This window comes from Glycine soja, chromosome 6, assembly GCF_004193775.1.
Source record: "Glycine soja cultivar W05 chromosome 6, ASM419377v2, whole genome shotgun sequence".
In the NCBI taxonomy this organism is placed as follows: Eukaryota; Viridiplantae; Streptophyta; class Magnoliopsida; order Fabales; family Fabaceae; genus Glycine; species Glycine soja.
Window position 1 is genome coordinate 10715513 of NC_041007.1, and position 21704 is coordinate 10737216.

Genomic DNA, 21704 nt, shown 5'->3' on the forward strand with positions numbered 1-21704 from the left:
AGTGATAACTTTAGAAGAGAATAATGATTGATAGTAGTAGATTTTTATTCACTCATGGAATCGTCATGTTTGCCTGGTTGATTGATTTATTTAACAGTTTTAAAGAGATAAACACATGAGAGAAAAAGGCGTAAAAAAGAGAAAGGCGAGAACAAGAGAATGGGTTGGGGGCAATAGTAGAAAGAAAGAAGAGACAGGAGGACAAGTTGGTAATTTGGACTTAAAGAGAGGGACAGTTTCGTTCGGGTTGTGGTTGGGCGCGGTGCGCAGCCAATCCCATCGCGTCGCCACCCTTTCTTTCATTTTTCATCATTCCAATCCAAATCCTTCCTTCCTTCCTTCCTTCCATGCCAAAACCAAAACCCTAATCAATAATCTTCTACAGAATAACAATGATCCCCTCAAATCCCTAATCCCTAATCCCAATGCCATTGAAGAAAGAAGCAATGATTTCGAATCCAGAATTGATCCACTACGCGTGCATTGCTCGATCGGAGACGATCCTGGGGCAGCACCAGAGCGAGAAGGAGCCTAACATGGAGGCCTTAGCAGCCCAATGCGTGGCCCAAGCCCCTCCCAACCACACCCTCTTCTCCCACACCGTCCATAACCGCACCTACACCTTCCTCATCGACCCTCCCTTCGTCTTCTTCGCCATCTCCCACCACTCTCTCCTCAAATCCCAAACCCTCCCTTTCCTCCACCGCATCAGATCCTCCTTCCGCCAAACCCTACCACCCTCTTCCAACAATAATCACCATTTTGCCCCTCTCTCTTTCCAATCCCAATTCACCTCCATCTTCCAAAACGCGCTTCACCACCACCACCACCACCACCACCATCAGCTACAAGCCTCTCCTCCTCCTCCTCCTCCTCCTCCTCTGAACCCTCCACCTCAGGGCTTGAAGAAAAAGAAAAGGCCTAACGACGCGCCTGGCACGCTCGACGTCTCCGACGACGTCGTTTCGCTCAAGCCCCACCACCAGCCTCTCAACTACAACCACAGCAACAAGGCCAAACACGTGTGGAAGAAACACGTGTGGGTCCTCCTCATCCTTGACTTGTTCGTCTGCGCGGTTCTCTTCGTCATCTGGTTGTGGGTCTGCAGCGGCTTCAAGTGCATGGCCTATTGAATCATCCAATTTCTCAATACTTTTTTCTCTCTCTCAAAATTGAATAAAAAAACAAAAAAAGTTCACGTTTTTTTCGTTTTCGGTTTCGTTTTTGTCCCTTCTTCTTTCTCTGGAAGGACGTGGGATTTTTTAGCTTCTTGTTTTTATTTTATCCACACTTGATAACTGTGAAAGTTGCAGACTGCAGAGAGAGCTTAAGCATAAGCATACCTGTTATGTATATGTAATATGTAATTGGGGGGTTTTGGTTTGCTTCTTCTTCCTTCTTCTTTTCTTTTCTTTTTGTTTCCAATTTCCATTGGAAATTTCCTTCTTTTTTTCTTAATGGGAATTGCATATCCAACTATCAAGGATCCATCTTGTTAACTTGTCATGTTCAATTGTGCAAAATTACAGACTCCATATGTTCACTATCATATTATAATTTATCTTCTTTTCTGCTTGCTAAACATTGTTATTACTCTAACTTGATTTATTTTATGATGTTGCCTGTCTCGTTTATTTGGTTCTCGGATTGTTTAGTGATTGTGTTATCTCTGAAATTGGATAGATGTGATTGTTCCATGTAGTATTTGATACGAAGGATGAAATCCTGTTTTAGAAACTGCAGAGTGAGTAAATGGTGTTCTTGAATCTATTCTCATTCTCAAATCAATTTAGTAATCTATCCTTGTCAGTCGTCAGACTGTTAATTTCTCTGTTTTCTGATGTGATCAAAAGATGAGTTCTGTGATTTCTACTATATAAGTTACCAGTTAAAAAAAAAAAAAATTAAACCCTTTGGTTATATTTGGTTGGTTTGATATTAACATTTTAGTAAAAAAACTGTTCCTAGAAATCTTCAGTTATGCTTGTCATAAATGATCAGTGAACGTACATGTTAGGTTGGAGGGTTCGATATGTAACTTTGATACCAGATAGTCAGATACAGCAGCAGGAATAGAGAAATCTTTTTGGTATAAAAATTGAAAGTGTGAACTCCCTCGACCAACCCAAATCAGATGAGAAAAACTCAGCAATTGTGTCTTTGGGGTCGGTGTGGTGGGACTAGGGAATGACAATTATTGTGCTGGCACATTGATGTGGCCAACTATGAAGGATCCTTTTAGGGTCGACAAAAGAGTTCAGTTTCAGGGTACCAGCACATGGGCAATGAACACGTTGCAGGCGTAGTCCCAGCTTTGTAGAGATAAGACCATATGGATGTCAAGAAAAAAAAACTGCAATTATTGTGCTAAGTTGGCAACGCTGCCTTCGGATCTAAGGAATATTAAATATTTACCGGATGCAGCATAACATAACTAAATAGCAAATTTTAAATATCTGATTGACGTTTTCAATAGTGTATTTGTTTCAGTGCATGTCTTCCTTTGATTATCGAATGCGTGTTATATTTGACATTAATGTTTTGTAGAATTGGGTTTTTAGATTATTTTTTGTGTCTTATAATATCAAATAAAATAAAATAAAAATTGTTATTTTTTAATGGTATGATTTAATTTTTAGTTTTTAGATTTTATTTGTAAAAAAAAATTAGGGAGGGACATATTAAAAAACATTATTTTTTGAAAAAATAAGAGTTCTTGGGTTTTTTTTTCTCTTTCTAGAATTCAATCTCCAGCTGAAAGATGTTATGTATTCTCGTTACCTTTATCCAAAGTTATTTATTTGTTCAAACACTTGATTATGGGCATTTGAACTTAATTGTTAAACGCTCTCATGCTATACACAGTTTAAAATGTATATAATTTTATCATCTAACTATAATTAATCATACGTTATTAGCTGCATATACATTTATATTGATTTTAAGATAGATATGCAAGGGTCGATTGTATGGATGACCTTTTTCTAGTATAATTCAAAATTCAGAAGGCATCGTCATTATTTATGTGAAGAATCATGAAATGTATGTTTGGATCAACGTCGAATTCTTTCTAAAATCATGCCATTTTCTCAGTTAACGTTCGAAGTTTCTTTTGTTAGCTTTTGACTTTTATATTGATTATGTATTTTTTATCATATCAACATGGAATCAAACATGTTATACATCACGAGTGTCAACAAACACTATTCAATATATTTCTTTTAAAATTCAGAAAGAAAAAAACACATTTTTTTAATATACTTCTAACACATTTCTAATATTTGTTAAAAGTTATAAAAAATAAAATCATCAATGAAAATCATTAAATAAGAAATGAATTTCACAATGGTTTAAAGTTGTAAAAAAATAAAATCATCGGTGAAAATCATTAAATAAGAAATGAATTTCACAATTTTATTTTATTTATTTATTTAAACAAACTGGAGCTTTTCTTCTTTTTTTGTTCTCAAGAGGTGATTTAGATTTAAGATTAATCCACTTTAAGTTATCAATATCTTTTAGTCTAAGTGGTAAAGAATTTAGTTTTATTTAAATGAAGTTTTTGGATTCCAACTTTATGACTGAAAAAAATATTAACATTTAGAGATTTCATATTTGTCACTATCAAGTAGATTTACTCGGATCAATCTGACTATTTGAGTTAGTTGAGATCCAAAGTGATTTTCAGATCTCAGACCAAAAAAACTTATTTTAAGATATCTCATGGCAATAGCTCTTTATCATATTGGCTTTGAACTGTGTGTTTAGAAATCTTTATTCCACTTTCTAAAGTTTTAAAATTAATTGATGATAATGGAGTTTTTTTTTGTAAATGATAATAATAGAATTATAACAAGGCAAATTTTTTTAGTTTAATAAACTCATACATTAAATTAAATTTTAAAAAATATAAAAAAAAGTTTTAAAAAAGAGATATAATTTTAAAAAAATTAAATATTACTCAAATCAATAACTTATTATTAATGTAAAAGTAATATAATTTAATCATATATTAAAAGTGAGATTATAATTTAACCAAAATTAAAAACTTTGTCTAAGAAGGACAATGAGGTTGGCACTAAATATGCCATAGATTAGTTGACATTAGATGGGCTGTGTCATAACTCATAACTTTGTTCACTGTTAACACAGACCTAGACCCTGTAATTAATGGTTGAAAGCCCGTACAATCCGTTGAATGTCCTTGTCATGTCAAATGAAATGAGTTTCTGACAAAAATAAAAAATGAATCCCATCCTAGTCCTACATATAATACACCGAGATGGATCTATGTTTGGCCAAAACTGAATGCTATTACCATTTTCTTTTTTCAATTTACCTGTACCAACTTTCTATGATCAGATCATCGTTACTTCTAAGTTGTAACACAAGATGGATGTATTCATATATAAAAGAATGTTGTATATAGTGACATTATATATGCTTGATTTTTTTAAAAAAAAATTGTTGGACAAGTGACAATTATGATGATATTTATTTTTATTAATAATAATCATAATTATTTGGTTCGAGGCTTAATTATATTTAATTTTTTTAAAAAAATATATTATATTATCAATTGAACCTAAAGAAAATTTTTGTTGAGTATAAAATAAAGTAGTTTTGTTTTGACTTACTTTTAGTCTTTTTTTTTTGTTAAGATTTAATTTATTCCTTCTGCTTAAAAAAATTCAATTTAACCATTTATATTTTAAATTTGGTTCAATTTCATCCTCTTACTAGTTTTAAATAAATAATGTTAAATATATGAACATAAGTATCTTTAAATATATAAAATATATTTTTGATTTATAATAAAGTAATTAGATTATTACATTACGATAATTTCTTTAAATACTGAAATATAAAAAAAAGAATATACATATATATATATAATATTAGAAGCATAAAAAAATGTGTATTAGTATTTTTCAATAATATTATAATAAAACTGTTTTAAAAGTGATATTTTGGTTTAAGAAGTGCTGAAGTGGCAAGGTGTGAGTGGAGGGCGTATGTGTATGTAGCGTGCACCCTTCCACAAGGAAGTGTGCCCTTCTTAGTTGTTTCTTGTTCGTTCTCGATCACTCTCCATTTTTTCCTTCTTTCTCTTAACGCAACGGGCTGCTTCATAATCGAATCGAAAGGAAGCTGCAGAATGGAGGACGTGCCGTTGCCGGCGCTCTTTGAGCAAGCCCGCAAGATCCACAACTCAGCCACCGCCACCGCCTCCGCCGCCGACCAGGTACGCTTTAGTCTTCTCATTCTGTCTCTTTTTTTTTTTTTTTGTGTTCTTCATCGCTTTGTTTTTGGGGTTCAGGAGGTTGTGAAGAAGGGGTGCGAGGCTCTGCATAGATGCGAGGACATGGTCAATAACCTAGGTTTGTTCTCTCCCAACGAGACCAAAGAAGATATCAGCACCACCAATCTCAAGTACATTCTGGTTCGTACTTCTTCACTGGATCATTATTCTTCTTTCATACGTTTCAGTTTACTTATTTTAGCTTTTATATAATCAAGGAAAAATGAATACCACCATGCACCTATCTAGATCGTGTTTGGAAAAGTTGAATAGCTTTTTTTTTTCTTAGCGATAGAGCCATCGTACTCAATTTTTCCAACTCCCAGAGTTGGAGAAATTATTATGAAGTCGGACATTGGTAAACCAATCCATCAAACCATGTGCGTGAAGCAGTAATGTGCAGTTAGGTTAAGCTTATGATGCTTTTAGAGTGAAACATAAGCCTTTGAGCATATTGATACATTGCTTCACCTTTTGGCTTCCTCCTATCTTTCTGCCGGAGGATTAACTATAACCACTCCATTATAAACTATCGATTTTCAACTTCCAAATAATGCAGAAAGTGCTTTCCATTCTACTCTACTCCATTGTGAACCATCCTACTCTACCAATCCAAACACAAGTTAAAAGATATTCATGTGTTTAACATTTTAACCATAACTGTTTCTGCTGAGAATCTGTTATCAAACCAGAGGAAAATGATTAGTGAAGATACTTTTAATATCGTAATTGAAACTTGCACTAACTTTTGTTGTGCCTAAAGGGGCTTTATTTCAATTTCTTGTTGAATGGTTTGGATTTCATATTTTACCATTAAAGATAGATGGTCATGCAGGGTGTTGTGCGTCAGTGTAGTAATTCAGGGTACTATACTATTTGCTCTCTTATAAAATAGAATTGCTCTTTTTTGAGCTGCCTTTGAGAATGAAAATATGTTGTTTTGCAAATCACTCACTTGCCTTGCTCAGCTGCTATTCAGCTTCTTGAAAGATTTAGTGGTGGATTTTCTAATGGAATGAGTTTCATCATTGGAATGGTTGTTTATGCTGTTTCCCCCTGAGCTTTGCATAAAAGGAATGTGCAACAAATAGTACCGGCAAATGAGTATTTAGAAGGAAATCCAATCATCACTATGCATTTCTTCCCCTGATTTGTTGAACCAAGTATAAGGATATGTATAAATGTGGTAAGGCTAGACGTATGCACCACCCATGGGATATTTGCTTCATCTGTTTTAACTTCTAACTAGTACAGATTGTTAAAGATGACTGAGTAGTTAATACTTAATAATGATAACCTTTTATTTACTATTTTAGTAATTTCATGTCATAATTACCTCAGGTGCCATTTTATCTTGCGGAGTTGACAGAAAAATTAGCACAGGATGACAGGATACATATTCTAAAGGCTTCCCAGGCAAAACTAAAGGTGAGAGCTGAACCGTAGAAAGGAACCCCCTCCCCTTTTCACCAACAGCCAATTCAACATAATATGGACAACTCCTTATTAATTTTTTGTAATATTCATTTCAATCAAAGCTTACTGAAGACAGCCTTTTTGTAGGAGTTTATTTCATTTTGTGAAGCAATGGAGCTGGTCCCAAAAGAGGAGTTAGAATCTTACATTGAAGGGGCATCAAAAACTGTTGCTGATCAGAGGGCCAGGAAGGTGTACATTTTTTTTTTGTATAAATTATATAACATGATTTTGTATAGAATTCAGGCACTACAAGTTTGAATCCTGCTGTTGTGCAGATCGCTAGGTTCAAACGTCAGAGAGCTGCAGAATCAAAGTTGTTGGAAATAAAAGAGCAAAAGGAACGGCGTGGGCGTTCTACTAAAGCAGCTGCCCTGTCCACCCCTGTTGAGGCAGGAGAGGAAGAAGTATTGGATGATGATGGGGAAGAAGAAAGAGAGGTTTGTGTCTGATCTGCTATTTATTTTAGTGTGATGCTGTATTTTGTGAGCTTATGCTATATGCATGTATTGCTGAAAATCTGTTTTTATGTGATTCATCTGCTTCCCATTAGATGGGCTTAAATTCAGCTTACTTCTTCTGTAAACATTGATAATTAGCACTCACTGGATATATTTCAAAAATTGGGATAGGCTCTTAAAATTTGGTTTCTAGGACCTATAGTGGTCATATATGTTGCCTGACTGGATTGTGATTTATTAAATGGATTTTGGCTTTTCAAATGTGTGTAATTGTGACTGCTATGAAGTATGAACTATATCTGCTCATTGAACCGTTCATTTATTCCCCCCCTTTTTTTCAGGCTTGGATCACTACCATATCTTTGGCAATCTGTAAGGTTGGTTTGTACTTATGCAATAGTTTCAGTTGTTTAAGCTTCTATTTCCATTGTTCTCATGTTTATCTTGTGCCATATTCAGGCACTAGATCTGCTGGATATGTTGAAGAAAGAGGAAGAGATGCTTTCTGCTGTTAAGGATAGACAATCCAAGGTAGTACAATGCTTGGTGTGTCAAATACTTAATGAAGCACTGTTGTGTGTACCTAGTCAGTCAGCTGTGGGTCTGTTGCTACTATTTTACACTGATAATATTATTACACTGGAAATCTTTATTACTTTATGAAACGGTGTTGAGTTGAAAGTTAAAACTTTAAGAAATGTTATGAAGTAGCAGAAATTGATACTTAGCTAACTTTGTTAAGAGATCATAGCATGTTTCTCAAGCTAATTCTATAATCTCAGGCCAAATGTAGCATATATAATTAAATATAATAGACATGTTCTATTTTAAAAAGGAACAGGAAATTGTACATTTTTTGCCGACTTTATTTGGTTTTACTTATTGTTTCTTGTGATTTTTCCATGTTTTAGGATGGGGATAAGGAGTTCTCTAAGGATGTTCTTGATGAACGTGCCAAGAAAGCAGAAGCTTGGCATCATGATTCTGCAGTTCGTGCACGGTACACTAAGCCATCACCACCAATCACATGTGCCACTTTCGCCCAAGATGTTCTAGAAGGAAGAGCAAAGGCTTCACAAGCACACGATCACAAGCATCAACCACTAATATTTGGACCGGCTAGCCTTGTAAATGGAAACATAACAACTGAGAGAGAAAGAATGGCAGCTCAGGTCTTCCAACCTAGTCATAGGTACGCATTATCCCCTTTATCAATAAATGCATGCAACCTGGCTAAGAAAGGCTTTGGAATAGGGAAATATAAGAGTGTTTTAAACTGACCATGTGCCCAAAAAGAGATGAAGTTTTATTTCCTTGTAGTTTTCAGTGTTATATTGCCTAGGACTCCCCAATCCCCATTGGTTTCCTATGATTGAGAGAATTGATTAGGTAGAGTTGTCCAATTTTACTGGTAGACAAATCTTATAGGAATATAGTTTAGGCTAAGGATGGACTTACACTCTGGTTACATATTTTGAGATGCTAAGTTGAATACTTTTATGAAAGGATGCCAACTATGAGCATTGAGGAAGCTGGGCTAAAAGAAATGGAAATAATGAACAAATGGCAAGAGAGAAATGTCAGACTCATGGAAGAAGCCAATTCATCTTGGCACAACGATAGGAAGTCAAAGCCAGGAGAAGACGATGATGAAGATGATGCTGCACAGGAGAAAGCAAGGGCTTGGGATGACTGGAAGGATGATAATCCACGAGGTGCAGGAAATAAGAGACTTACCCCTTGTGGGTAAAGTGGGTTCTTCCCTGGCTTAGGAGTAACGGGCTGAGAATAAAACTGTTTTTAACGAAATCTCGTAATTTGTAGTTAGATTGCGTTAAGATTATGTGTATACCAGGATTTTCATTTGATTACATGTGCATATTCATGGAGTGCAAGTAGGGTCCTACCCCACCCGGTTTTGCATGCTCTCCTTCCCAAGGATGTTTGTGGAATTAGTAGCTTGCTTTGCAATTTGCACCAGAGGTTGCATTATACTAAATTTTCTAGAAATTATTGATGCTATCTATTATGTGTACAGAAAATGCGTGTGTTTGCATTTCTCTACCATCAATAGAATGAACAAAGCCAGGCGTGCACAAAGATTTGTGTATTTTGCTCACTGTGCAACTGTGCATGAAGGATGATGTATTTGAGTTGATAGGTAGTGACTAGTTTTCTTTTTGGAAACCGAAATGGTTTTTTTTAAAAAAAATTATTATGCAAGAATATACAATCAATTCATTATTCTGAGTTACATTTTCATTTTGTAGTATGTATACATATAATAATTCAGTTGATTGAGGAGCACAAGCGAGTTATTGTATTCCCTTTAGTATTTTTCTTTGATTCCTTTAAATAAAAAATAAATAATCTATTTAATTATTTAGTTAGCAATAGAAAATGTTTGAAAAGAGAATTTTAGCTTATTCTTAGACCATAGGAAATTGTCAGTGACCGTGTTTTAATTGTTTTAATTATATAAAATAGGTTTTGCATTTAAATGTTAGGTAAAAAATGATTTTAAGATAATTTATTGTTAAATTTGACTTTTTTTTCAAAGCTTACTTGCGACACCAATTTGTCCAAATTTTATAGTAAAATTATTAAAAATGTATGAAATAAGTTGCTGATTTTTAATTATAAGTTTCAAAGTTTAGTATTAAAAATTGTTTTTTTTGTTGAAATTACATTATTTCTTTTTACAAAAATTGGTAGACTGGGGAGGCACCCCAAACTATGGCAGGACGTCACTGACTCACTGGCATGTTGGGTTGGGACTGCTAGCATAGACTTACATAGAGATTATTGTACTGGTTTTACTAAATTGTAATTATTCAACTAGTTTTTAATTATCAAAGGAATCTCCTCGGAAGGATTGCCTATCAAGCGAGGAGGATGTTGAAATTACATTTGAAGATTATAATTGAAATTATCACTAGCATGTTTGAAGAGTAATGGTCATCATTCATGTTATAATCTCCGAAAAAATCTTAAACCAAATATGCCTAACTTTTACCTGCATTGAAATTCATTTCTACAGAAAATCTTTGTCCCCTTATATTAAGAAAAATAAATAGAAGACAAAAATTATCTAATAATTGCTCTCTTCCTCCCCCTCTCTCTCTAGGGAGGTTAGAGGTATTTTCCCCTTTCTCTCTAGGGAGTTTTGATATATGATATGATGCAAAGCTCATTTATATATTTGCGCATTCACTCATCACCGATGCAACACTGCTGTCTGTGATATCGTATCAATTTGCATGGGCCCAAAATAAGCATCACCAAACATTCGAGATCCGTGGTGGGAACATGGGCTACGATTTTCTTCCTTCAAGATCAAAATTTTCTTACACTTCATTGTCATGCTATTGTAGTCATTTAGTCAACAAGGTGGATAAATATCAACATCTACCGGTAACCCCTCCAAGCTCGTTATCTTTGAAGCTTTAAAATCAAATTTAAAAAAATAAAATAAAAAAGAACATTTCTGCAATGTATTGGAGAATTTGAAGCCGACATTACCGAGTTCACATTCCAATATCAGATCTTGAATTTTCGAAATTAGAAAAGCTTTATATACAAAACTGCAAAAGGTTCGGTGAGTCATCCTCAGGTCAATAATAAAGGCAAAAGTATATATGATATCATATAGCTATGCATAAACAATCATTGTCATCCCTCTTCCAATAAAATAAATTTTATAAAAATATCAATGATACTTATGTCTGGCTGACTCTGTTAATGCTATTGATTATTGAATAATCATTAAAAGAGTCTAGTAAACAATAATATTTCCACGAGTTTATTATCAATTGCTTGAGGTTGAGAAATTGGTTATGACTCAAAAATCAAAATTAAAATATGATATTAATAAGTGAAAAAATCATTGTATATAATTGTAGTATTATTATATGAAAAAACATATTAACCATAAAAATCCATAAAAGTTGAAAAGAAAACATAATTGAAGTTCTGTTTTTCCTTTGGTACTAGACTTTATTGGACTTAGGAAAAGCCACCTACTTAAGTATCTCAATTTTTTCTGCTATGTATTAAAATGTATGTATATGACCCTGACATTCATAATTTAGTTTGTTGTTGTATAGCTTTTGTTTAACAGGTTCCAGCTTTTACATATCTCAATTCTCAAAATCAGATATGGAAGCATATTCCTCTAGTGTATTTGGGGTCCATCATGAGAAATCTGAGAAATATGTACTGAACGCAACATATATTTTTGCCCCACAACAACTATCAAGGATCTCAGATATTGTAGAATTGGTGGTATCACAAGATATTTGAATTATTATTCCTAACTTGTGAAGGTATTATATTTATATGGATGCAAACAATTCCCCCAGTAATCGTAGGATTAATTCACGGATAAGATACGTGGTCCAGGAGAAGGTTATTAATTCTCTTGTTTGTATTGTTGTTTGTTATACTATATATTACCAATCATGACAGGGACCGAATTTTCAAAAATGGGTAAACCACGTTGCAAAGCAACCAGCACTTGTTCTCAACTTGTATACATATATACGTATAAGGAAAACATAAAATATACTTTATGTAACTGCTCGCATGCACTTTTAAATATGCTTTGTCTAATCAAGAAAGATTGGTTCAGTTGCTAAGGAACAAACTTATATCTCAAAAAAATATCTCGGTTCGATTCTCACTGTCCATATGAGAACTTATTGGTGGGTAATTTGTAACTACCTTTGCAAGCATTCCTTGAGTCTTGAAGTCCTGGTCCTGATAAGTCTCCCAGACTTAACTTACCTAAACCTTTTTTCATAAAAAAAATATACTGTCTATGATATTTACTTTTTTTAAAAAAATTTATCTCCTGTGCTTGAAATTCTGGTCTTGCAAGTATTTTTTTATTACAGAAATGTCTTATTGTATAGTATTTTGATGATCAATAGACAGGTAAGCAACTCTGATTTGATTCAATATTCTAAGCCAAATTGATTTTGGATATCTATTCTTTTTTGTTGCCGAGTTTCTCTCTCTTGCAATCAATGGTGACAAGCATCCAGGAATCTAGTGCTTTTGCTTGCTAAAATGGATAAGTTAAGGCCTTAGGCAGAAGAGAAAAGAGTGTGAAACAGTGGGGGGGTTGGTGGTGGTAGGAGGAGAAGAAAGGGAAAATTAAAATAGAAGAAAAGAAAGGAAGGAGCATGTGGGGTTGATAGAGGAGTGTTTCACTGAAAACCAGGGAGCATAATTCATTAGTTTTCTTTCTATTCAGTGTAGAGTAAGAGTAGTAGAGTACCCTTTTTTTTCAACCGAATGTGCAGTGTTACACGTGTAAGCGCCCATCTTTCATGGCCCTTTTTTAGAAGAAGATACCTTTCACATCTGCTACATAGAGCTTTGCTGTTTGGTGTGACTGCTGGAGTTAACTTGTCCATTGGAATAATACTTTTTCCCTAGCTGCAGTTTCTGCTTCACTGGCTTGTTTTGCAGCAGTGGCAAGTGTAAGTTGTTGAATGTTTTTTAAGGAAACTGTTGCTTTAGTCACATTCTGCACCCATCAATTTCACCGGGTATTGCTGTTCCTCAATTATTGCACTAGCCAATGTACTAAGCCTAGTTGGTTTGGTTTTCCCAATTATTGAATTATTTTGTGATCTGTTTTTATCAGAAGTGGGTCTGTGCTTTTCCCCCATTTATGTGGTCTGAATCATGTGAGTTGTAAGGTAATGTGGGACTTACAGTTTTGCTGGTTTTTGTTTTCTAACTTTTGGTTTTCAGTTGCAGAGGTGCCAGGGAATCCGATCTCACAGGAATGGGTGAGAAGGAAGTTTCTGTTTTGGATAGAGTTAGTTGTGACAACAAGAGTGACACCGAAAGCATGTATCCCATGTATTTTGGTGTTTCTTGTGCATTCTTTGCACTCCAAGTCCTCACAGAAGAACCACAAGTTGAAGTTGAAAGATGGTCTAAAATCCGTGACACAATGCTTCAAGGGAGTGCTCAGCTCTTGGGGTTGGTTGTGTGGAAGCTTCAGAAGGGAATGCCAAATGGGGTGGAGGGATTGTGCAAGCTCAAAATTGCTGAGAGAGAAATTGAGAATCTGAAAAGAATGAGGCATGAGGATGCCAAGGCCAATGAGAAAGTTGTGGGGATCTTTGCAGCACAAGAGCAAAGCTGGTTGAGTGAAAGGAGGAGACTTCGCCAACAAATTGGGGCTCTACTGAGTGAGCTGAGAGTTTTGGAGAGAAACAAGGATGCTGCAATTTCTGAAATGAATCAGAAATTGAAGGAGATGCAGGCTTTGGTGGAGTCAAGAGACAATGAGATTGAAAAGGAGGAGCAGAAGAGGAAGGAGCTAGAAGAGAAGCTGAACAAGGTTGAGAGGGATGCTGAAGAAATGAGAGAATCTGCTCGGCGCGAAGCTCAAGAGCATTCTTCTGATCTCAGGAAGCACAAGACTGCTTTCATTGAGCTTGTGTCAAACCAAAGGCAGCTTGAGGCTGAACTTGGTCGCACGGTGAAGCAAGTGGAAGCTACTAGACAAGAGCTTGCTTTGGCGGCGGAGAACAAGGAGGAGTCGGATTTGATGGCGCAAAAATTGTCTTTGGAGATCACAAAATTTCACAAGGATTTGGAGCAGAAGGATAAAATTTTGTCAGCAATGTTGAGGAAGTCTAAGCTGGACACTGCAGAGAAGCAAATGCTGTTAAAGGAGGTTAAGTTATCAAAGGCTAGGAGGAAGCAAGCAGAGCAGGAGACACAACGGTGGAAGGCTGTTTCAGAAGGAAAGCATGAAAGACATTCCTTAAAAAGCATGTTGGTGAATTTGAGTTCAAGGATGGATGTTTTCCCTGGTAGTAGAGGTATGCAGCATAGTTTCACTGGGTCCTCACACATTGCAAATGAACCAGACCAACTTTCACCCTTTCCTGATCACTATTTGCAGCAAAGAAATGGAGACTTATGTAAGATTATGTTCTTCAAACTTGCATTGTTTCTGTTTTTATTTGTTGTTAGTGTATAGAGTTGCCTTGACCCTTTGTCCTATTATTTTGTCTCCAGCCATTCCTGCTAATGCTAAGCGTTTGGAAGATTGGGTGAGAGCTGAGGCAGAAAGATATGCAACCTTGATTGAACAAAGGCATCACTTAGAGCTAGATGCTTTTGCTGAACAATTGCGACTCAAAGATGAGAAATTAGAGGCATTTCGGTGGCAGTTGTTGAGAACAGAATTAGAAATGAAACAGATGCGGGCACATGTGGAGGGGCAGGTAAAGGATGTGACACAGCTTAGACATGACAAGATGAGACTGGAGACCTTACTGTTGGAGAGAGAAGATGAACTGACTTCCCTGAAAGAGCAATTTGTATCAAAATTGAGGCCCTTAAAAAATAACTCAAATTTGCCTCCACAATCATCAGAACTAGCACAATATGCTGTCTGGTCAAGAGTCAAGGTTGTCAAGAGAAAACCAGGTGAAAAAGTGCTAGAAACAATGGAAACTTTGGTTGAGGAAGATTGTGAGAAGGAAGTACAGTGTCTGCCCCATGACCAGCTTAACAGTGCTAATTTACTAGTTCAATCTCAAGAAAATGAGATTGAAGAAGAAAAGGGTGTTTCTAGGGAGGATAGTCCTACTCCTATGCAAAATCAAAGTCCAAACAAAGTAGAAGCTGATGCTTCTGAAAAGATAGCATCTACCAGCCAGACCCTTAGTACAACAAAACAGTCCCTATGGAAGATGGATCTTCATGCTCTTGGAATATCTTACAAGATCAAGAGGCTGAATCAGCAACTTGTTCTTGTTGAAAGGTTAACAGGAAGGCAAGCCAATGATGAACAAGCAGAAATTAATGATGATAGCAAAGTTGGTATGAAGGCTTATCTGTCCTTGACAACATTGCTGAATAAACAAGTTGGAAGATATCAATCCCTCCAAGAGAAGACTGATGATCTTTGCAAACGGATGGTAAGTAAGCATTAGTTCTATTTAGTTCTATTAGTATTTTTATCTACAATCATTTATCCATGTGAACATTTTTGGCTTCTTTTTAACACCCATTTATGATATACAAAAAAAATGGACCAATGTTGCATTAACTGTCATCTAAAAAATGCTAGTGTCCAACTCCATTTGGCATAGCAAAGTTGAGCATATCATTCAATCATTTTCTTGCACTTCATTTCAGCACGAGAATGACCTCTATGCAAACCGTGGAGATGTCAATGCTGCAAGAGAAAAGGAGAAAACATCAACACTGGAGCACTTCCTAGAAGAGACATTTCAGTTGCAAAGATACATAGTTGCAACAGGACAAAAACTGATGGAAATTCAGTCCAAGATAGTTTCTGGCTTTGTTGGAGTGGCAGAAGAGATGGAGAAAGGTTCAGGCATTGACATGAACCGGTTTGCCGACAGTATTAGGAATCTGTTCCATGAAGTTCAAAGAGGTCTAGAAGTTAGGACGGCTAGAATTATAGGAGACCTTGAGGGAACACTAGCTCGTGAAGGAATGACATGTTTGAGAAGGTAGCAACGGATTCTTGTGGTCTAGAATGGCCTTCATGTGTTTATTTTGTCTATACTATATACTTATCACTATAGTTATTAATTTGTATATTTTTTTTATCCGTGAAAATTAAAGATAAAGTCGGAAGATTTATAATAATTCAAATTTTAATTAACTGAGTTAAATGTCTGACACATCAATTTGTATATGGATGTTAACACAAAGATTCCAATGGAATTGAAACTTCCATGATTTTTCCTGTCTCCTTAGTTGACTTGAACGAACTCAGACCCACCGTATTAAAAGGTGACAGTGCATACCCCCAAAAGAAAAAGAATAGTAGTAAACTTAATGTATTTCCATTATCTTATAGCGTTAAATAATTTGCCGTTTGTTAGGATGGATAAATAAATGAAAAGATAAGTGTACTGACAGTGCTTTTATTTCAAAATTTTCATGTTCCCATGTTTAACATACTCGATCAAATACACCCACCTTTTTTAATTAGCACGATATGTCACATCTTTTTCACTAAAAAAGCACTATGTGTAAAAATTAAAATATTGAAGTATTAATTATGGCACTTTGATCGATATGGATAGTTATGTGTGCGACAGGACAGAAGATTATTCTTTGAATCAGCTGAAAATTACACTAACAAACCTTTTTTTAACCTTTCTCACTTCTAATCACATGAGCTTTAACTAGACATCGTGGAATGTTTTCTTTTTGTTGATTTATATTCCCTCCAATAAGGTGCTTAAATATATGGTATGTGATGCCGTGGTGATGTTGCAAGTTCTCTCTTCTTTCGAGTGTTATCATGGAATAAGCCTTTTCCCTCTTTATTTCCTCATCTGGCTTTCCAAATTGGAAAGTAGAAGAAAAACATAAATATGAAAAGAACAGCAAAAAGTGTAAGCACCAATTCTTCTTGTCCATACACTGTCAGCATTGCTTTTATATGTATTTTTTGTTCATCCATAAAAATCCGAGTTTCTTTTTGGGTCGTGAAAGTGTGAAAGAGAATTAGAGAAATGTTCAAAACATTACAATATACTTATCTAGTTATCTTTTCCTTTTGTTGGGCCATTAAAGGTTGGATGAACCCTCAAAAGTATCGTCGTGGGCTCCGAAACCTTACAACTTGCCTAAAATCTAAGAAGCAATTCGTCACCACTTTGGAAATATAACAATATTAGGTTTTTATTATAATACATACTTGGGTTCAATATCATATTCCTTTTATCTTACACTCCTCAATCCCCATCACTGTTATTAAGCACTATCCAATTAGCTAATGTGGTTGTCGTTCTCTAATTCAATATTATAGGGTTATTTTGGTAATCCGGAAAATGCGAATAAAAATTAAGAGATGTGTTTTTAATATAATTTTATATGATTTTTTCAAGCCGTTTTAAGGCTATACAAAACTATTTATTAAATAAATTCACCAATAAATATGAGGTGGATATTTGAAAGTTCACTTAGGATGAACAAACATGCATTAGATAATTATTTTTTTCAGATTTCTGTTGTTAGTTAAATTCTATTCATCAAAGTTTTTAAACTTTTTTTTTGTTATTATTTACTATTTTTAGTGTCTATTGTCACATAAAAATGTTAGTTAGTTGGATATTGACAATTTAATGATTTATCACTTCATCAAGAATAAAGAAGTATAATGAAAAATTGTGTATGTTTTTTTTTTGCAGATTATATTTTTAATTTTTATCTTTTTAAAATAATTAATAACATCAAATTATTTCACAAGGAATTAAAAATATATTTTAAAAAAATCACACATAATTATCTCATATTTAATTCTTGATGATGTGATAAGTCATAGATTATCAATATTATTATTACTTGGCCATAAGTATTTTTTTAAAATAATTTTATTTAAGTTATATAAGATGAACTAAATACATAAGACTCAAAATTAAGTGTATATATTAAGATAAAACTCAAAATTAAGAGAAGTTAAGAATACATATTAAGATAAAAGAATTTGCACCAATTGATTCATGCTTGTATTTATGCTTGTTTTAAATCTACACCAAAAACTTTTGTGACTGAATTATTATTATTACTATTTCTTACCCTCTATCAAGTACTAAAGAATCTGAATGTAGAAATATGAAATAATTAGGATTTTATTTAATTTTAACTGTGAGTGTTAAAAAAATATGCAAAATACAGATGAATAACAAATTCTAAGTTATCTATTAAATTATTTATAACTTCAATTTTAATATATCTAAAACTGAATTTTGAATTTAAATTATAATAACTTATAATTAATAGTTCTATCATATCACCATTCCAACACTGAATCTGTTAAAAGCCTTTTAAAATTCTTAAGACACTTGGGCCGACACTATTTACACGCCAAATTTGGAACATAATTAATTTTTTATTGCATCCACGTAATTTTTATTCGAATTACTTAAATTAAGCTTTTATGTGTTGGGCTTCTGAAATTTCTGGTAAAGGAATGATATTTTTAAGGGGCACACACACACACACACATATATATATATATATAACCATGCATGCATATATCCACTACAGCATCAGATTGGAATTAAGGCAGTGATGAAGATGGGCTTGCTTGTCATAGTCACCACGATTCAATACGCATGTTTAATTCCCTATATGTGCAACAGTATCTATTAGAAGTGGTTGTGGTTGGGTTAGAGCTATTAAGTTCTCTGGAAGATGAAAGATGTTGTAGTTTCGGTTTACTTGTCAGTAACCCTCACGGCACAAATTGTCGGTGGTATGTAACATTAATAGTAGTATTTTAAAGTTGCTTAAAATTCAATCAATAAACGAAATTGAAGGAGGAAATGAATTCACTATATAAATAGTTGCTAGTTTTATTGCGATGGAGAAATTCAGAAAACGAACGCTTACTATTACTGGTACATGTATCTCAAGTGTTTGGTCCTCGAACCATATGCATATATTACAACTCTATTACCTCATCTGATTAAACAAAAGTCACCGGCTGTGAGAATGAGTGGAACAGTGGCACCATAATTTAGAATGTTTAGAAGTTGACTTCCATTATAAATAATGTCATTCGCTAATGTAATGGATAAAGATATATTGGTAGTTAAAATTGTTTTTTTTTTTAAATTAAATTATTAATACAGACATCACAGGTCAACATTAATAATGTTGAGTAATATTACATAATTAAAAACAAGTTTAAATATCTTTTTCTTTTCTTTTGTTCTTACAAAAATATTTTTATCGTTTTATTTCTTATAAAATATATTTGTTTTATTTTTCATTCTTAAAATACTTCATATAGTATTTTTTTTATTATTCAAAATAATTTTTTCTTGTTCAAAAGGTTATTTAAAGCGTTTTAAAGACGATAAACAAAACAAATATATTTTACAAAAATTAAAACAAAAAATTACAAAGATAAAAATAAAAAAATATTAAATTACACAAACAAAAAAATATATTTAAGTCTTAAAAATATCTGATTTAGATAAATAAATAAACAAAAAATATATTTTTATATATTAAAGAGTAATTGTTTGTAGTATAATGTGCTGCAATTAGTATAAATTCATTTTATATATACTAATATGTAATTTAATTTTCATTAGATAAGGACTATATATCAAAGGAAGTTATTTTAACTTATGAGATAGTGATATTTTGGGGTTAAGTTTTAGATAAATTAAGCATTTATAGGGTTTTTTTTTCAGAAGTTGATAGGTATTGAATATTATAGTTGATATATGCCAAAGTTAACTGATAAAGTATTAACTAATTCATAAATATATAAAATGTTATTATATACTTGATCTATTTAATGAGAAATTTGAATTCAATGGTTAAATAAATAAAATTCCATGTTTATAAATAAGTATGAAAACAATTAATTATCCCTTAATTAAGTGAATCTCCAAAGTATTATAAACAATAATAATAATACATTATTTTCACTTAATAATGTAACCCTCGCATAATCGCATTAACTAAGAGCTACCACATGGCACGTTTTATCAAGGAATGGCTATTGACTTATTGTCAACGTCACATGATCATATGATTCTCATAAATAATCGTGTAATTCCCCAACATCCTGTCATTCTTTTACAAGATTGGGAAACGTATTCTAATTTTGTTTCTTCGCAAAATTTTCTCATGTTTCTCAATAATTGAAAAAGAAGGAAGACTTTGGGGAAGAGGATGCACAAATTTGAAACGTAACTTAGGATTCTGAATTGTCGCAGTAATTAACAAAAGATTGAGATCACTTTGGATTAAATATGGATTTCATTCTTTGTCTTCTTTCATGCTCCTTCCGCTTCTAGGTTTTATAAGATTACAACATTGTATTTCAGTTCAAGATTAAGTCTTGATTTATGAACAATCAGGTGTATTAGATTATAATTTTAAAAGATTATTTTAATAAAAAAATTCTTTGGATTTTAAAAATTAAGTAGGAATATTATGATTTATTATATTTTTTATAAGATTTTTATGATAGTTTAGATTTTAATAGATTTATATTATAAAAATTTAAAGAATTTGGCATGATTTTATTAATTTATAAGATTTGAAAGAATTTTATGAATTTTTAAAAACACATTCAAAATTACATGAGTTAGTGAAAAAATAATAAAAAATTATGAGGCTTGGATAAAAAAGTAAAACCAAATTTTTTTTTTTTAATTTTTAATAGTTATATTGATTCTAGTTTTATACTCTCATATACTAATATTTCTTGTAATAGTATCTTATCATTCTAACTTTTGAATTTGAACAATAGCTTTAAAATTATATGTTGATTTTTTGATTTTTTTAATTATTATAATTATTTGATGATAAATCTAATGACATGTTTAAATGAGATGCAATAAACATATATTAAAAGAGAGTAGTAAGGGTAAAAAATTGAAAGGAGGACTATTGAGTTATGTGAATTATGAAATTAAGGGTGATAGTCACGAAAATATTGCGTCGAGCATAGTCAATATAAGAAAAACACGATTAGTCTTAGCTCATAAGATAAACATTATTTTAATTTAGAAAACAAAGAAAAAAGTGTAGAGAAAAGTGATATATTTGATATTTTTTTATTTCAAAAGAATGGAAAAAATATATATAACACATGCATCTTGAAGAATATTAAATAGAGAAAAGAATATATGTGATGGGAGAAAAGAAAGTCACGAAACCAATAAAAAAAGAAAGAAAAAGTCTAATAAAATCTGAAGGTTTTGGGTGAGATCGTTTGATAAATGTTTTATACTAAAAAGTATGATGAAATTGATTGAAATCTTTCTTAAAAAATAATCCATTGAAATTTATATATTTTTGAATATCAAAAGACTTTTCATAAATTATAAAAAATCTTAATTAAATACTACCAAATTTTGTTGAATTTCTTAAAAATCTTAAAAGTCTTAATTAAATATCATAAGATTTATTTATACTATTTAAAAATCTTAATTAAATACCACAATACTTTTTTATAAAAAAAATATTTTAAAATTCTAATTCAATACAAGCTGAATCTCTAACATAACTTGGACAATACATCTTATTGTTTTGATTGATAGAAGAATAATTCTAAATCCTCCGGCATCATCCTCTTACAAATCTTTTCTACTGCAGATTCTCTTGATTTACGAACAACTAAATCTCTAACATGGACAATTATTTATCTTATTGTTTTATATTTCTAAGACACTAAATAGATTTACTTTTTATTCAATGCTTATTATTTGAGACTATTGTGCACTCATAATTAAGCACTAACCAATCTTTTTCTATGTGCATGATGAAGTTCTCCTCTTTCTTCTGTTGAGGATATACTCAAACTGTTGTTTTATTGGTACCACTAGTATCCTTCTTAATACATACATATTTTGAAGACCAAAAAAAAAATCCATCACAATTAGCATTACCTTATATAGCTTTTTATTTCATATTTG

General features: G+C 32.8%; 3 protein-coding genes across 7 annotated transcripts; all 3 read left to right on the plus strand.

Moving 5' to 3' along the window:
* Window positions 1–127: 127 nt before the first annotated feature.
* LOC114415561 (phytolongin Phyl2.2-like) lies at window positions 128–1582 on the plus strand. The gene has a single exon (XM_028380322.1). The coding sequence runs from the start codon at window positions 426–428 to the stop codon at window positions 1131–1133; it is 708 nt and encodes a 235-aa protein (XP_028236123.1). The 5' UTR covers window positions 128–425; the 3' UTR covers window positions 1134–1582.
* A 3485-nt stretch (window positions 1583–5067) lies between these two features.
* LOC114415559 (PP2A regulatory subunit TAP46-like) lies at window positions 5068–9543 on the plus strand. 2 transcript variants are annotated; one of them, XM_028380321.1, is made up of 9 exons: window positions 5068–5245; window positions 5324–5443; window positions 6644–6730; window positions 6866–6970; window positions 7057–7218; window positions 7581–7616; window positions 7699–7770; window positions 8151–8431; window positions 8746–9543. In XM_028380321.1, exons 1-9 carry the CDS (start codon window positions 5159–5161, stop codon window positions 8987–8989), a joined length of 1194 nt encoding a protein of 397 aa, XP_028236122.1. In that variant the 5' UTR covers window positions 5068–5158; the 3' UTR covers window positions 8990–9543. The 2 variants fall into 2 exon arrangements, with proteins under 2 accessions (XP_028236122.1, XP_028236121.1); XM_028380320.1 differs by having other exon boundaries at window positions 5069–5245; window positions 5321–5443.
* Window positions 9544–11824: 2281 nt separating this feature from the next.
* Window positions 11825–15910, plus strand: LOC114415557 (myosin-11-like). 4 transcript variants are annotated; one of them, XM_028380315.1, is made up of 4 exons: window positions 11825–11942; window positions 13003–14189; window positions 14287–15194; window positions 15415–15910. In XM_028380315.1, the coding sequence occupies exons 1-4, from the start codon at window positions 11929–11931 to the stop codon at window positions 15757–15759; spliced, it is 2454 nt and encodes an 817-aa protein (XP_028236116.1). In that variant the 5' UTR covers window positions 11825–11928; the 3' UTR covers window positions 15760–15910. The 4 variants fall into 4 exon arrangements, with proteins under 4 accessions (XP_028236116.1, XP_028236119.1, XP_028236117.1 ...); XM_028380318.1 differs by having other exon boundaries at window positions 11829–11942; window positions 13009–14189; XM_028380316.1 differs by lacking the exon at window positions 11825–11942 and adding an exon at window positions 11955–12725.
* Window positions 15911–21704: the final 5794 nt, after the last annotated feature.

Excerpts from the sequence above, each read along its gene's own strand:
- LOC114415559 (XM_028380320.1), top strand. The coding sequence starts at position 5,159 with ATGGAGGACGTGCCGTTGCCGGCGCTCTTTGAGCAAGCCCGCAAGATC. Across the intron at positions 7,219-7,580 it reads ATGGGGAAGAAGAAAGAGAG|GCTTGGATCACTACCATATC; the intron begins GTTTGTGTCTGA and ends CCTTTTTTTCAG. Across the intron at positions 7,617-7,698 it reads TATCTTTGGCAATCTGTAAG|GCACTAGATCTGCTGGATAT; the intron begins GTTGGTTTGTAC and ends TGCCATATTCAG.
- LOC114415561 (XM_028380322.1), top strand. The coding sequence starts at position 426 with ATGCCATTGAAGAAAGAAGCAATGATTTCGAATCCAGAATTGATCCAC.
- LOC114415557 (XM_028380315.1), top strand. Across the intron at positions 14,190-14,286 it reads GCAAAGAAATGGAGACTTAT|CCATTCCTGCTAATGCTAAG; the intron begins GTAAGATTATGT and ends TTTTGTCTCCAG. Across the intron at positions 15,195-15,414 it reads ATGATCTTTGCAAACGGATG|CACGAGAATGACCTCTATGC; the intron begins GTAAGTAAGCAT and ends ACTTCATTTCAG.